At 36.2% G+C, this 15,433-nt stretch overlaps 1 protein-coding gene across 1 annotated transcript in view; it reads right to left on the bottom strand.

The window, feature by feature from the left end:
• The window catches only part of LOC125224951, a 108,038-nt gene that overhangs the window by 30,333 nt on the left and 62,272 nt on the right, over nucleotides 1-15,433 (bottom strand). The window contains exon 2 of the mRNA XM_048128470.1: nucleotides 9,111-9,556. Within this exon, the coding sequence (XP_047984427.1) occupies nucleotides 9,111-9,488 (378 nt within the window). The 5' untranslated portion in view covers nucleotides 9,489-9,556. The remainder of the gene's footprint in view (nucleotides 1-9,110; nucleotides 9,557-15,433) is intronic.

Here is a 15,433-nt window from a genome sequence, read left to right as displayed (position 1 = left end):
CACAAGGTGTACCATCAAATGTTCAATCTAATAAAGCACTTCCTCTCGGCGGCCAATTATTAAATTTGCAGGTGAGTGACGCAGCGGAGCCGAAACGAAGACAGTCCGGCCATTCGAGTTACACAAGCGATTTTACCAACATAGTCCAAGTCAAAAGCAAAAGCGAATTGCTGGAATAATATTGTCTTCGGTTACCGCGATAGTTACTCATGAAATACCTAAAACTAATGAAATAAAGCTAATAAATCTGTTTCCATAGTTTTATTTTACGAATTGTTGAAGTCTTTTTTTTCTATATTAGTAATTGTTGGGAGTCAAAGAGGATGTCTGAAGAATGAATAATATATCATATAGTCATATTTATCTCAATTCACTTCAATTACTTATGCTATGTGACAATAAATTATTAAATTAGCAGGTAAGTGACGCAGCGGTTCCCAAACGAAGGCAGTCGAGCATTCGAGTTGCACAAAGACAATATTACGTTACGAGACAAAAGTACATTTTATGGTGTGACGATTAATTATTTCATTAGCATCCGAAAAGAGTCGAATGATTTGATTTAAATGCATGTTAGTCGTATTCAAAATCACTTTACCTATGTGGCAATAATTTCTTTAAATTTTCAATTGGCCGCTTCAAAAATTTACTTGTGTACTTAGATATTAAACTCTTTGGTTTTAGGCAAATCACTCATCGTTTAGACCACATACGACTGTTTAAGCAATACCTAATTGATATTGCAGTTAAGATTTAAAAGCATGAGTGTATGCGGCAGTAGCTAAATCATTTAAAAATTGAGATTAATGACGAGAAAAGTAATGATTTACATAAGATAACCATTAGATATATTTCCTCAAGACATGACGATTGATGGTATTTGAAGTTGATTTTTTATTAGTGAATTGCGTAGCTGAAGTGACAATCGTTACGTGGCGATCAAATTGCAGTCTGACTCTGTCGCCCCACTACAGAATAGCAGCGGTAAGAAGAGCTAGAGAAACGCTTACGAAGAGTAAGCAATTGTGACGTTGGCGTACCCTGAGGAAAGAGAATGTAGATAAGATAATAAGAAAACCAACGCCTATGTTATTATATATAATTCGCCTATATATAATTCAGTAACTTTGATAAAATAATACTGCCGGTGAGTAAATATGGTTACCAGAGCTCAACGAGCGTCGAGCGTGGGGCGTATTACGCTGTGGCTTGCGTGGGCGACAGTCGCGCGATGGTCGCGCGACGGCGATGCGACGCATACGAAATCAAACCTTATCGATATGGAAGTATGAGACGCGACGGCGACGGTCGCCCACGCAAGACACGGCGTTAGTCTGCAAGGCGCATATAGCATTTCTGTATTAGTAATATTATTCCAAAGTTATAGTGAAAAAAGAACTCCGACAAAAAATAAGGATACCATTTATGTAGACAGAAAAATCTTCCATATATTTATTTAAGATATCTTAGTCTAAAGTGCAAAAACCACTAGAGTGCCACTGCAGCACTGAGATTCACTTCCGGAAGATATTAAATTCTACTTTCAGGATAGCTTCTTAGTATTCTATGGCTTTCATACCGAGAAAACTAACTAAGAACCTAGTACATTTCGTCGAAGCAAAGAGTCATTCGTTTTCATTTGTCAAATAGTGGCTATATTTTATACTGTACTTTTAGGTTTTTTAAAAAGCGTAAACAATTAATTTGTAAATTTTCGGGTAGTTACAAAACATTTGTTGGCTAACCAACCAAATTAAGTTAAGTTTTTAAAATTCAATGGCCTCAGTCCATTGGTGGGACTATTTTGCCAGTGTCAAGGTGATATAAGCTAATTGTTATTGATTTTGGTACGGTAAGTACTACAGTGTTCGGTAGTTGGCACTTGTAAATTGATAGCTAGATTTTACAAGGGCACGTGGACTATCGGCCGTTGACGACAAAAAAGTGGCTAAACGCGCGTTACGAGATTAATTCTTCATCAGCTTCTCACTAAAACATTAGTTTACTGCATAATAAGCCAACGATATTACACTTTAAACAACATTAATGAGCAAAAGAAGGCGAAATTATTCACGACACGACACCGCTAAGATGGCGTTCGAACCGGAAGTCCAACCAACAAAATTACAGAACCAAGCGGATCTGTCACAGAGAGACCTGTTTCTACCCTCTTTATTCGGTCGTGTCATCTTTTCATTCACTCTCAAATAGCTAGGTAGAATTTGTTCATTACATTTATTTAAATACCTAAATATACAAAAATCAAAATCAAAATCAAAATAATTTATTCAGCAAATAGGCCACAGGGGCACTTTTACACGTCACATGTACATAGGTATTTAAAAAAATATTTAAAATTGAGTTGAAATTACAATTGATACTATTATATACTAATTCTAAGTTCTAACTAAAGTTAACTCTGTACAATTAATTAGAGATGTAGAAGGTCTCTAAATGTCGAATTACAACCAAGAACTACACTAAATTTTAATATAAAAAGTACAAATACAAAAAAAAAGTCTAAAATTACTTTAGAGGTGCAAATGACTCTAAATGTCACAACTAAAAATAAAATGTATATCTACTTAATCTAATTCTCCTTAGAGATGTATATGGTCTCCATGAGTCAAAATCATATATTTAAAATATTCACTAAAAGAAAGGAAACAAACGACAACCGAACAAAGTGTCCTAATTTAATAAAAATTAGAATTAAAGTTACTAAGTTATAACAGCCCCAGTAAGCTTAAACAGACCGGTCTTCACAGACGGCACCCGTTCACGAGTATGACGCGTATCTCAGCCATCGCCTCCCTCAACCTTTATTCGGGAAGGTGGCGACCCGATCAACGACGCCACCGCAGCAAAGACTTTTAAGTGTGCATGACATGTTCAAGCTGCCAGGCTAAATTAAATATTCAAATAATAAAACATAGCTGTAAGACACTATATTCTGTGCTCGTATGTTACAAAGGAAGGAAATATAGATTTATACAATAAAATTAAAGTAAGATAAACATTAAACATTAAACACATAATCTTGGAGATGTATAAGGTCTCCAAGTGTCCACAACTAAACTTAAATAAAAACAATATAATCAGACGAGAATATGTTCTCATACGTCAATTGAACACTAGTATGCTTAATTACACAATGCAGAGAAAATGAAAAAATATATACGACTTCATTCATCTATTGACAAGCAACCACCTTAAAGGCATCCCTATCATCTATAAAATCCTTCACAGTACAGACTCATTAAGTCATCATTCTCCTTGCGTTGTCCCGGCATTCTGCATTCGTCACTGCTCATGGAAGATTGGGGTCCGCTTTGACAACTAATCACGAGATTTGGGGCTAAAATGCAGACTACAGTACAAATATCGAAATAAGTACAATTAGGGTTGTAAATAGAAAAAAAACCAAATGTTTTTTTTTCAGAATTATGAAAAAAAACATAAAAAAAAAACCGAGCACCCTGGTTTTTTTTCTAAATATGGTTTTTTTTCAGATGAACAAATAATACGATAATAACGGTTTTTCGTGAGTTATAACGTGTTTCAATAACAATAACGTACATTTTAATTCAATTAACATTCAGTATACAAACGTTTATTGGGGAATCCCCGATGCTGCGATTGCTGCGTGTAGCGTGGAGAGGCGGTGGTGTTGCCAACAATAAATAGTGATAACTACCAACTACAGATTTCGTAAATGTTACTTTTATAAGACCAGAAATTAAAGTTATTTGATTAAATTCGTTTAATAGTTAACATTAAGTCTAAAAAACCGTATAAAAGTATTAACTACTTTGCAAATATTGAGATTTCGTACTTTAGAAAAAAAACATACTCCAGAAAAAAAACTGGTTTTTTTCACGGTTTTTTTTCAGAAAATCGTTTTTTTTGCAACCCTAAGTACAATACATAATATAAAAATAAGCTCTAAAGTTTAGAAAGTCGAAGAAAAACAAAGTTTTACGATTTAAGTATAGTGCCCAGAACGGCATAATGTTGTATTGTTTAGAAAGTAATGACCCAAGAAATTTGCAAAAAGTCATCAGTAGAACGGTCGTTAAGTTTACATAACTGTTAAAAAGTTGCGGTCATGACTACGACTTTCAATTTAACAAATCTAGACTGGGGGGCAATTGTAACTAATCCATTTTATCCATTGTAACACTATGATGTTGAGTTCTCCATGTATCCACTGGGGGGTTACCATGACGTACTAAAGACGTTCAGTTTAGGTTGAGAGAAAGGGACACAGCTATAGCAGTTACATAGCTCCGTCCCTCTCTCTCAACCTAAACTGAACGGCTTTAGCACGTCATGGTAACCCCCCAGAACACTGAACTGAGTTGGTGCAAAGAAAATGCAGATATAAAACACATTTTTTCGAGTGCGAGTCTTTTTCGTAACAGAGGTTATTTCTTGTCAGTGTGATTAGTGACATTGCAGAAGAAAGTTCGTTAAGTGTTCCCCGCCGCGTTCAAGATTTATTATCTAATCCCGTATTTTTTATCCCGTTTATTTTAAACACTGTAGAAACAATTTAGTTTAAATGTATATTTGCCTATAGTTCTATTTTTCTGTTTATTGTATTTGTCACTTTTGTGATTGTTAACTTTAAGAATACGACTGAAGGACTTGTATCCATGGTCATGAAATAAATTTAAAAAAAACCGTTTAACGCTGTCAGGTAGAAGTCGTATTAAAAGTTCCACTTCAATAAATTCAATAATACAGTAAGTACATAAAGTCTCATAGTTTTATGTACAGTCAAAGTTACTGAGGTAGCGGTTTGCTTGGTACACTTTCGAGAGATGAGCCGAAGGCGTCAGAGTCTTGTTAGCATCAATTTAGAAAAGTTATTCAGGATGTCAGTTACTTTTGCTGCGTTTTCCACTATTGTTTTTTTAATACTGCGTCGGTGGCAAACAAGCATACGGTCCGCCTGATAGAAAGCGGTCATCGTAACCTGCAACTCAAGAAGAAACTTGTACACTCCCTTTTGCTATGGTTCGGGTGGCCGACGACTCGAAGGACAATAGACGGAACAAATTTAGTTCCGTAGGTCCTTCCGTCACCAGCACACCGCACCCTCGTTGAACTCTGGCAGCCTTACTCACCGGCAGGAACACAACACTATGAGTAGGGTCTAGTGCTATATGGCTGCGGTCTTATGTAAGGCGGAGGTACTTCCCCAGTTAGGCTCTACTCTAGATTCGAGCGAAATGCTGATTGTAGGTACCTATTTATTGGTTGAAGTTTAAGTAACAGGCTAGCAAATTCTTTCAGTTAGAACAAAGTTGTATGCGAAAAATATCGTATTATGCTTCCATTACCATACACCGAATTCTCGGGCTTGTCAGTTGCTCTATCAGTTAAAAAAACATTTCATAGGTATTTTATTACGAGCTCAAACTTTAATTTGCTCCCAAGTCGGGGCTTCCCTTGGTAATCAAATCTTATAAGTTAAAGGCAAACTTTTCAGTTCTTTGAGAACCTAAGTTTAAGTACGATGACATCGTTCCTATCCATTTATCGTATATGTACTTTGTTAAATTTACCTAAAGCGACTTACCCCCTTAAATTACTTAATTCATAAACGTTTAATAAATTTGACAAGCCGATAAAAATAGTTTGTTTCTTTCTAGCATATGAATACGTCGGAAAGGGACAAACGATTATTATGGCTTGTCAACTTTAGTGAACGTTTATAAGGGGGTTATGAAATGAATATTACCCCAGATTCAATATAAACACGAGGTTTAACAGAATTTTTATTTTGTCTTAAAACTTTAAGTGCTTGTTACCACTTAGTAATTTTTACCTTTACTGTTTTTTCTGTTTTTCTTTTTTAAGTAAGAAGTTATGATATTATTTTAATTGATACCTAAGACTGAACCATCTCCTCCACGGGACAGGCATCTGCCTAGTGTGGAGGTCAGCTTAATTGTATACATGACTGTATTTTCTTGGAAATAAACAAATTTTATTTTATTTTTATTATTTAATTGGGGAAAATGTCGTAAAAGTCCAGAAAAGTTGGCAAAACATTTAATCACGTCAAATGAAATCTTCCGTGAAAAGATGGAATTATTTTTGGACAACTGAAGAACTCTCAATTTTGTCGAGTTGGCATAAAATTGGAGTGCTGTTATTACGCGCTTGTTATAGCTGTTATTTTTTGTAGGTTACTTCGTCATATATCGATAATATTTGGTGATTAGATCCTCTATGTACAGTCACCGGCATAAAAAAGTGATGATTTCTGTACCTTGTCGTTTTTAATCATTTGACAACTTCGTATGACATTTTTGTTTTTTATCATGCAGAAACGTCTGCGAGCGATATTAAATATTTTTAAATTAAAGGAAAAATGGAAAAATTCACACCTCCGGCAGGACTCGAACCTGCGACCTTTGGTCTTGCCGAGGCCATCGCGCTTCCAACTGCGCCACAGAGGCCTGCTGGATGTGTGCGAATTTATCCATGCCTTCCCTCAATTCTCAACCGCTTTTTGACATTTTAAACAAGATGTTAATGTAACAAGGTACAGAAATCATCACTTATTTATGTCGGTGACTGTACAATTAGTATGTATAATTAAAAATAAGTACCCGGGCGACCGAGTTTCGCTCGGAGTTAGAAAACTCGGAAATTCGCATTTTCTGAGACCAAAGACTAAACTATTAGAACGATTTTTCACCTCTGGAAACCCCCACATAACAAATTTCAGCGATATACAAGAATTGCTCGTTTGAAGATATAGGATAGTTTGTTTCATTTTGTTGTTGACCATAAAAACACTTTGACAGGCTTTTTAATCCATACTAATATTATAGGTGGGAAAGTGTGTGTCTGTTTGTTTGTCTGTCTTTCACGGCAAAACGGAGCGACGAATTGACGTGATTTTTCAAGTGGAGATAGTTGGAGGGATGGAAAGTGACACAGGGTACTTTTTGTCTCTTTCTAACGTAAGCGAAGCCGCGGGCAATAGCTAGTTTCATATAAAGATACAAACCAATCCGTAATTCTGGTAAGCGACAAAGTGGAACGTTTTGCCAACTGCGGACACACATTATTTGCAATCGACAAAACGCCCCACATAATATGTGTCCGCCTATCCTAAATATTATTTAGGACAATTTGACCGAAGATGAAATTCTCTCTCTGTTACATTATAAATTCGAAGAGTATTGAATGTTATAATTCACGGTTATTTTGATTAGACATACCGACCGTGATTACCTTTTTAATTTTTTACAGTGCAGTGCAGTTACATGCATCATGATCACGGAAAACTGTCGGATGTCAAAGTCGCTCGACACAAATCAAAAAAGGTAATCCCAGCCACTATAAGTCTCACAAAATTCGAAATTCAAATAACTAAAGCTCCTTTTTGCAGCCAATATATCCGTTTGAGGTAACTTTTCCTCAATGTAGGTTCATTAGAGAAAGGCGGGCACTTACTGTTTTGTAACGAAGCTGCGTTGCGTAACATTTTGTTCTAATAAATACCTTTCTAACTTTATAAGAGGTGGATGTATGTTTTGTGATTAATTGAACGTCTGAAGATACCCTTATGACATTAGACCTATAGCCATGGATCACGTGTCATTGTCAACACTGACAAAATCGCTAAAATCTACGTAATACATACGAATAAATAGATAGGGACATAAATATAAAATTATAAGACTTCATCCAAGTGTTCAACCACTGCTCGGGATGCTGTGCAGTGGTTGCAAACGCCCAATGGGGCGTCAAGTCCAGTAGATCGTCTGGGCTACCCGAGTATGCGCGAAGTGGGCACCGCAGTATGATGTACTCCATGGTCTGGGCTTCAGTGCCGCAGTCGCATAGCGCGGAGTCTTTCCATCCCCACTTATGCCGGAAGAACTTGGAGGTTGTCTTATAATTTTTTTTCCTCTATTTATATACATCGCCATACGATAAAGAAATAAATAATATAAATACAAAATCAATTCGCAAAGACCAGTAAAAAATATTTTAAAGTGCATCTTCCGCATTATATAACAAGTAAGTTTATAATTCAAGCTAGCAATCTACTAAACAGAATATGAACGATTCCTACGGACTTGTGCAGACTTTTGTGAGAGGATACGTAGCCCAATGGAGCGGACTTGGCATTATGACATAATGTATCTCTAACGATCATGTGCTGTAATGTTACTAATGTTGTAATGCTATCATTTAATTACGTCACTTCATGTTCTTTAGTATGTTCATCTTTTACGACGATTGAAGATGGGTAAGACTAAATATGTTTTTGATTTTGCTGGCTATCTTACGAAAGTGTTTTAAATTGGTCAACCTATTAGGGGAAAATGTCCAATAAATGCATCTCCTATACAATACATGTATAAATAAGTAGGTACTTGTGAAAATTAGTCAAAAATATTTAATGACGATGAGTTTTGTACGTACCTACATATACCTAAAACCTAATTGAATGGCATATTAGGCATGTAAATTCGTGAATGACATGATCCATATCACTCATAGTAGGTAATTGATGATTTCTGCAGTGCTACAGATGTAGTGGAAAGGATTTTTCTTTAGTATACCTACGAACGTGTCATGCTATTTCAGACAATTCATGCAGTCAGTCTCAGTACAAGACGACTGACTCTGTCTGAACTAGAATGACAAATACGAACGTTTCGTAAAAATACGTAGAAAAACTAACAATTGCAACATAAAAATTTCTCATGAAATAAAACTATGGAAACGGATTAAATCGCGTATAATGAATTTATATGATAAAATTTTTTGAGTATTGTATAACTAGCTTTATTAATAGTGTGTGAACCTGCCTTAGAAATCTATATTATTTATGGTCATGGTTCGTTAATATTTCTTGTAAGTGGGTAGTTTTTGCACATTTTAATTTTTCCTCAGTCACCCGTTGACCACGAACGCTGTAAAGAGTTCGAAACGTCGGGATGTATTTTAAATTCATTATACGCGATTTAATCCGTTTCCATAGTTTTATTTCATGAGTAACTATCGCGGTAACCGAAGACAATATTATAAAAATTCCTGTAAATTGCTATCTCGTGTAAAACAAATGCACTCACCTGAGCAACAGCATCCATCGCCATCTTCTCAATATCCACGCTGTAGAAATTCAGCTGCGGCACATGTCGACGACGCGGCCGAATGTCGTCGTAATACGCGACGACGTCGTTCACCGACACGACGGGGCAGTCGTCCGCAGTCGAACAACCACTCGACACCCCGTCCACCCCGCTGTCGCTATCCCCTTCCCCTCCGAACCCCTCCTTCGAATCCCTCCGCTCCCCGTAACTCTTCTCTGACCCCTCCTGATACCCCGATTCGTTCATGTCATCCGGGGTTACAATTTCGGGGATCTTTAATGAGTCGAACTCGTACCCGTCCTCGTCGGTCATGTCGGGTATGTCGGTTAGGTCGTTGTCGGTCATTATGTCGGACATTTTCACTGCTGTGTCGTGCACTGTCCACTACATACTGTTTTGCAACACTGTTTTGCACTATGGGCGCCCTGTGAACAAAAATCTGTGTTAGTTCGATTTGTGAATGTGTCATAAGTTATTGTCAGTTGGCAATAAGGAGTTCCTGTCATAAGAATGCAATAAAAATAAGCCTTATCGGCAAATGACAATATGGTACAGTTTTGATTCAAATGTCGCAAATATAGGTCACATGTGCAGTAAACACGATTGTTGCCAACGGTGACTAGTCAGCTTTTCAACTTTGCTTTGCTTTGTTAATTTATTGTATAGCGACGTATAGAACCGTGGTTTGTTCTAAAAACTGTGTAATAGGTATCAGTCGGCTGGTGAAAATTTCTGCTAGGCAACACTGAGCAAAAGAAAAACAACCTTTACATTAGGTACTTTACTAAGTAATCAATTTTGGGCAAGCTGGTGGGAATCGGCTTATATGAATCAGCCGCTGATAGGTATAAAAACGTATATATTTAAAAGTGATCATTTCGGTAGAGGTAGGTACAGATGCAGTGTGAAAAGCTTTTCCTTCGCATTTTTCCGGAAATGTTCGAATTTTTCAGGCTAGTTCAGACAGTGACAATAAGTCTTCTACTGAGACTGGCTGAAATACGAGTAGCATGACAAGATCGTACGTTTCGTCAAAATTTTACGAAGGAAAATCTTTTCGCACTACATCTAAAGAGTTTACTCCTACGCACAACTTGATGCTCGTACAAAATAGGCTTAGGGTTGCAAAAAAACGGTTTTTTTCTGGCTTGAAAAAAAACAGTTTTTTTTCTGGAGTATGTTTTTTTTCTAAAGTACGAAATCTCAAAATTTGCAAAGTAGTTAATACTTTTATACGGTTTTTTTAGACTTAATGTTAACTATTAAACGAATTTAATCAAATAACTTTAATTTCTGGTCTTATATAAGTAACATTTACGAAATCTGTAGTTGGTAGTTATCACTATTTACTGTTGGCAAGACCACCGCCTCTCCACGCTACACGCAGCATCGGGGATTCCCCAATAAACGTTTGTATACTGAATGTTAATTGTTTTAAAATGTACGTTATTGTCATTGAAACACGTTACAACTCACGAAAAACCGTTATTGTCGTATTATTTGTTCATCTGAAAAAAAAACATATTTAGAAAAAAAACTATGGTGCTCGGTTTTTTTTCATGTTTTTTTTTCATAATTCTGAAAAAAAACATTTGGTTTTTTTTTCTATTTACAACCCTAAATAGGCTACTAGACTCATATCGAATTTGGCACAATAAATGATTGTGTTCTGTAGTATTTGACATAAAAAAACGATATTTGTAGATTTTGGGTATTAAAAATGTATGATGACTACGAATTTTTAATCGAAAATGTGTGTAATTTTTTATTTATTTTGGCCACCGAAAACGCTGTCAGCGATGTAGTGACGTCAGTCATCGAATTCGATCCTTACTGCATGTCAAAACAATCACTGACATATTGAACTTTATGCCTTCATACATAAAAAGTCAGAAAATGTTGTTTTCGAATAGAATGACCTGATGCACAGGTAATCAATGGATTAACATGACATTACGTGAAAGTATACTTTGAAAATATTTTTTGCTGGTTTTAAGTCATAATAAAAAATGGTAATATTTTATTTCGGTTAATTGGACAATACTTAACAATAGAAAGTGTGAACGTGCGTTCCGTGAGAATGCGCGCCACCCTGATTAGGCCGCGAATTCGCGGCCGCCAGCATGTACTTGTAGCGCGGCGATAGAATCGTAGAGTGAGCCGCCCCTGGTCAATCCTCAACATTTATACCAAGTGTATGATTCAATTAAATAATCATTCATTCGCCCGCCTACGTTTGAAACAAAAAATGTTACCCTTTCAAAAAAAAAACCTTTTACTAATAAAACAAACGACGAACAGCCAGCCTAATCCCGAGGCGCCATTTAAAAAATACTGGCTGTACGTAACGCGTTGGCCTAACATAAAATTGAGATTAAAAAAGTTGGAGCACACGGCAATGGACACCGGGACGGGAGGCCATGTTTTTTCATTTGTTTTTCAATTGAGTTGTCCACAGATACCTATTATTGCGAGTATGTGAAACCTAAACGCTAGTAAACTTTTGTAGTATCGTACAAGAAATATTTCATGAAAATTAGGGAAAAGAGTACAATAAATTAATTCTTTTGGCAAAATATTTTGATTTAAAAAAATACTTATGCATTACTAGATGATCGGGCCTAACCTAATTTACCTACATCACCTTTTAAAATGGATATTAAATAATTACTCCAAAATATAAGCAATTAAAGAATATACCACAAATAATACGATTATTTACAAAATACAGTCTGCAACTATAAATAATTTCATATACAAAACCCCTTAGATCTCATATTACATCATTACCACAAAGGAAAAACGCCCCAGTCTTGCCACAGATAAGAAACCATTCACTAACATGAGACGCGACACTCCTGGCGCAACAGGCGATGGCGCCGCCGCTCGAAATGGGTCAGGGTCATGCCAAGCAACAAGTGCCAGTTTTCATGCCGATGTATTACCGGCCTTGGGATGCGGGGGCTGGAATTAAATTGCCTTATTGGGGGGTTGCGGTGGAAAATTCGAGAGTACGGCCCGATAATGGGAAGTTCAGTATTTGTCGGGATACATTATAATTTAATTCTTAGAGTAATAAGAATTACTTAGTAATAATGAATGTTTATGTTTCTGACGTGTAATGTATAAATGTGCAATATCAATAAATATGAATATGAATATGAATATAGGCATGTTGTTGGAACGATGAAACTATCTAGTCATATTGTTATTATGTCATCATCGAATCTTTTGTATTTCTGCGTACTTTCTAAAACAACAGAGGTACTCAATGTGGTGTTATAAAAGCCATTATAACAAATCAAGCTTTCGTAATTACTATGTGCAGTACCTAATTCATTCGAATTATAAACGATGTATCAAGCTTAACCAGCTTGTAAGTATGTGTTAATTTTGTTTAATAAAATTAGAATACCGAAGGAATATTTTCTCTTGATAGCAAATTAAATAGATCCATATATCCATTTGTTAGGTTTAAAAAATAAACATAAATTGATTTCTAAATACGCTTTTAAATAAAAGCGACACTTAGCGAACAATTAAGACATTTTTCTCTGCGTTCCATTAACTGTATACATTCGCTGCAATGATGGCATATAACATCGTTAACCGCACGCATTAATATGTATGTATATGGAAAATTAAATAAACACTAGTACGTTTTATATGAATCAAGCAACATTGCGTTTCGCGTTCAACAAAACAAATAAATTAACACATTGACTCGGCGCGACAATGCGCCACCTTTCTCAATATCCCATTAACATCAAAGGGCCGTATGGCTCACATTTTACTCCCTTGGTACGTAGCCAAATGCACAAACGCTTACGATAATATCGTTATCGCAGCCAGCTATCTCTATCGCTCTTCCGTATTGGCGCGACAGAGCCAGACTGCGTTTCTATCGTCATCTAGCGTCAACGATTGTCACTTCGGCTAGGCCAGCTGGCGATATGCCAGCGAGTTCGTTGTCATTTCGACAACAATCGTCTAATTCTAGACCATACCCGTAACGGCTGATTGACGGAGCAGGCGATTATCGACTTTAGTGTAGGAAGGTACCCACCTAGTGTTAGAACTGAGGAGTCATGTGCGCCGCATACCAAAATTGTTTGGCAGCCTGCCACTTCTCGGTGCATTGCAGGTGACACAGCTCTTCAGATCAAAGTTTGATATATTAACTGTGTGATCGATAAACCCAAATCACAAAAAATATGACGCAAAACAAACATGAGTTTTTCAGCTTTGTTTCGGTAAGTATCGGTAAAACCTGACATGTTATACGATCAATAAAATTGTTTTATCATATGTACCTGTTACTATTTCCAGGAAAATAATAAAAGTACAATGATAGCCATAGGTTAACAAACTGGTCGCTATTCATTCGCGAGATCGTGTCGTGATTAGTTGAGATCACAAGTATGTAATTTAATTTTACGTGATAAATTACAGAAGAATGTGTGTGCCGTGTCCATCCTAAAGCGTACATAGGTTTCTGAAATTCCGAAATAAATTCGTCTTTATTGCATCCGGAGCTACATGACTATTTTCTTTTTAGGCATGGAATGACACAATACATTTAACATGTTCATTCGTTCACCTAATTTTATAGTTCATTTTCAATCAGTGTCTACAGAAGATACAATAAAATATGTAATAAAATAAAACTAATAAATACCGACTAACCACGGCAACCCTGGCATTGGCGTGTCTAAAACGCGATGTTCAAGGTTATTTGGAGTCACTTGTTGCATCCATTCATTCACTCCGTTCATTTCATTCATTTTGTTCAACTCCTTCGTTTTGTGTCCATGAATTCATCTGTCAATTGCAGGGGTGTTTTTAGGGTTGTAACTTCTTGGTGCTTTACATTGCATTTAATTTACCCTTGTAAATATTTCATGGCTATTTGTTTGGATAATTCACTGACGCAGTGCTCAAAATAATAATATTCTATATACTCTATTATTGTTTTAGATTATTTGAAATTATAGACATGAAAATATTGGGAATGGAAGACTTAAGTAAGTATTAACTTTTTTACTTACGTAATATGTTTGAAATATCTTTACGAGTACATAGGTTCACTTCGGTACAAACTATTTTGCAAGTATGCGTTAGCTTCGGGGTACTTTATTATGATTCGGCGAAGTTGTGTTCAAATGTATGGGAAATTAAAAAAAAATTAAATCCTTCTACCTTAGGGTATGGTGCTTTGCGCACACTAGCGTACCCTACCGTCCACATATCTTGGGTTTAGTACATAACTAATTGGAATAGGTATTACCTACATACGAAAACAGACGCCATTACAAAAAACTGAACTAAACGCCAGTCAACGAAAAATAGTACGATTAATGCTAATAACTAACATGTGTGCACGGATTTTAGCTGCCTATGTCTACATGCGTCAATTAATGGAAGAAAGGATTTTTTTTTTAATTTATTACATGACCATGGATACAAGTCCTTCAGCCGTATAAGAAAGGAATGACACGACAATGTTGCCACTTTTTGATTTTTACTCTTTTTGCCCAGCTGTAAGTAAGTAAGTATGTAAGTAAGTAAGTAAATATTCTTTATTGCACCATTTTACATGTTATAAATGAGAATACCTATCCATTTTATGTCGGAATCTATCCGTAATTACTCCAAATGGCTGAATAGTGTCTCGGTTGCTGATTGGCTGATTGTGGAAGCAGCTAATCGGTTCGGACATAGGTCAGAGGTCGCAGAGGTTAGCCAGGAATCGTTTAGTGTACCTACAGCAAAATCAATAGGCGTCTAATATGACGTAAATATACCGGTGATATTAGGAGGTAGGTAGCTGCTGATAGTATAATTAACATTTTATGTAAAGGACATTTTTTTTAATTTTCATGAAGAACGTTTTTTGGGCATTGTGATAGTGATTGCCCCCCAAAACGCCAAGATACCAAGACACACCCAATTAGTCAGTACAAAAAACCGTTGAATGCAAGTTTAGAATCGGAGATCACCTACATGTCTGTCTTATTCTGCTATGACAGATAATTATATTTTACTTAAACCGTTTTTACAATGCAGTTGATAAAGTAATTCGTAACTTACGAAAACAAAGAAAACAAATAATATGTAAAAATATTTATAACTAGCTTTTGCCCGCGGCTTCACTCGCGTTAAATTCGAAAATTGCGGAATGCTCCATATAAACTTCCACCCCCCATTTTAGGGAAGAGGGGTGTTAGAAAGAGACAAAAAGTAGCCTATGTCACTCTCCATCCCTTCAACTATCTGCACTTAAAAAATCACGTCCAGTCATC

The sequence above is a fragment of the Leguminivora glycinivorella genome, chromosome 3, assembly GCF_023078275.1.
Source record: "Leguminivora glycinivorella isolate SPB_JAAS2020 chromosome 3, LegGlyc_1.1, whole genome shotgun sequence".
Taxonomy (NCBI): domain Eukaryota; kingdom Metazoa; phylum Arthropoda; class Insecta; order Lepidoptera; family Tortricidae; genus Leguminivora; species Leguminivora glycinivorella.
Note: the sequence above shows the minus strand (reverse complement) of the source record. Positions and strands in the feature narration are given on the sequence as shown.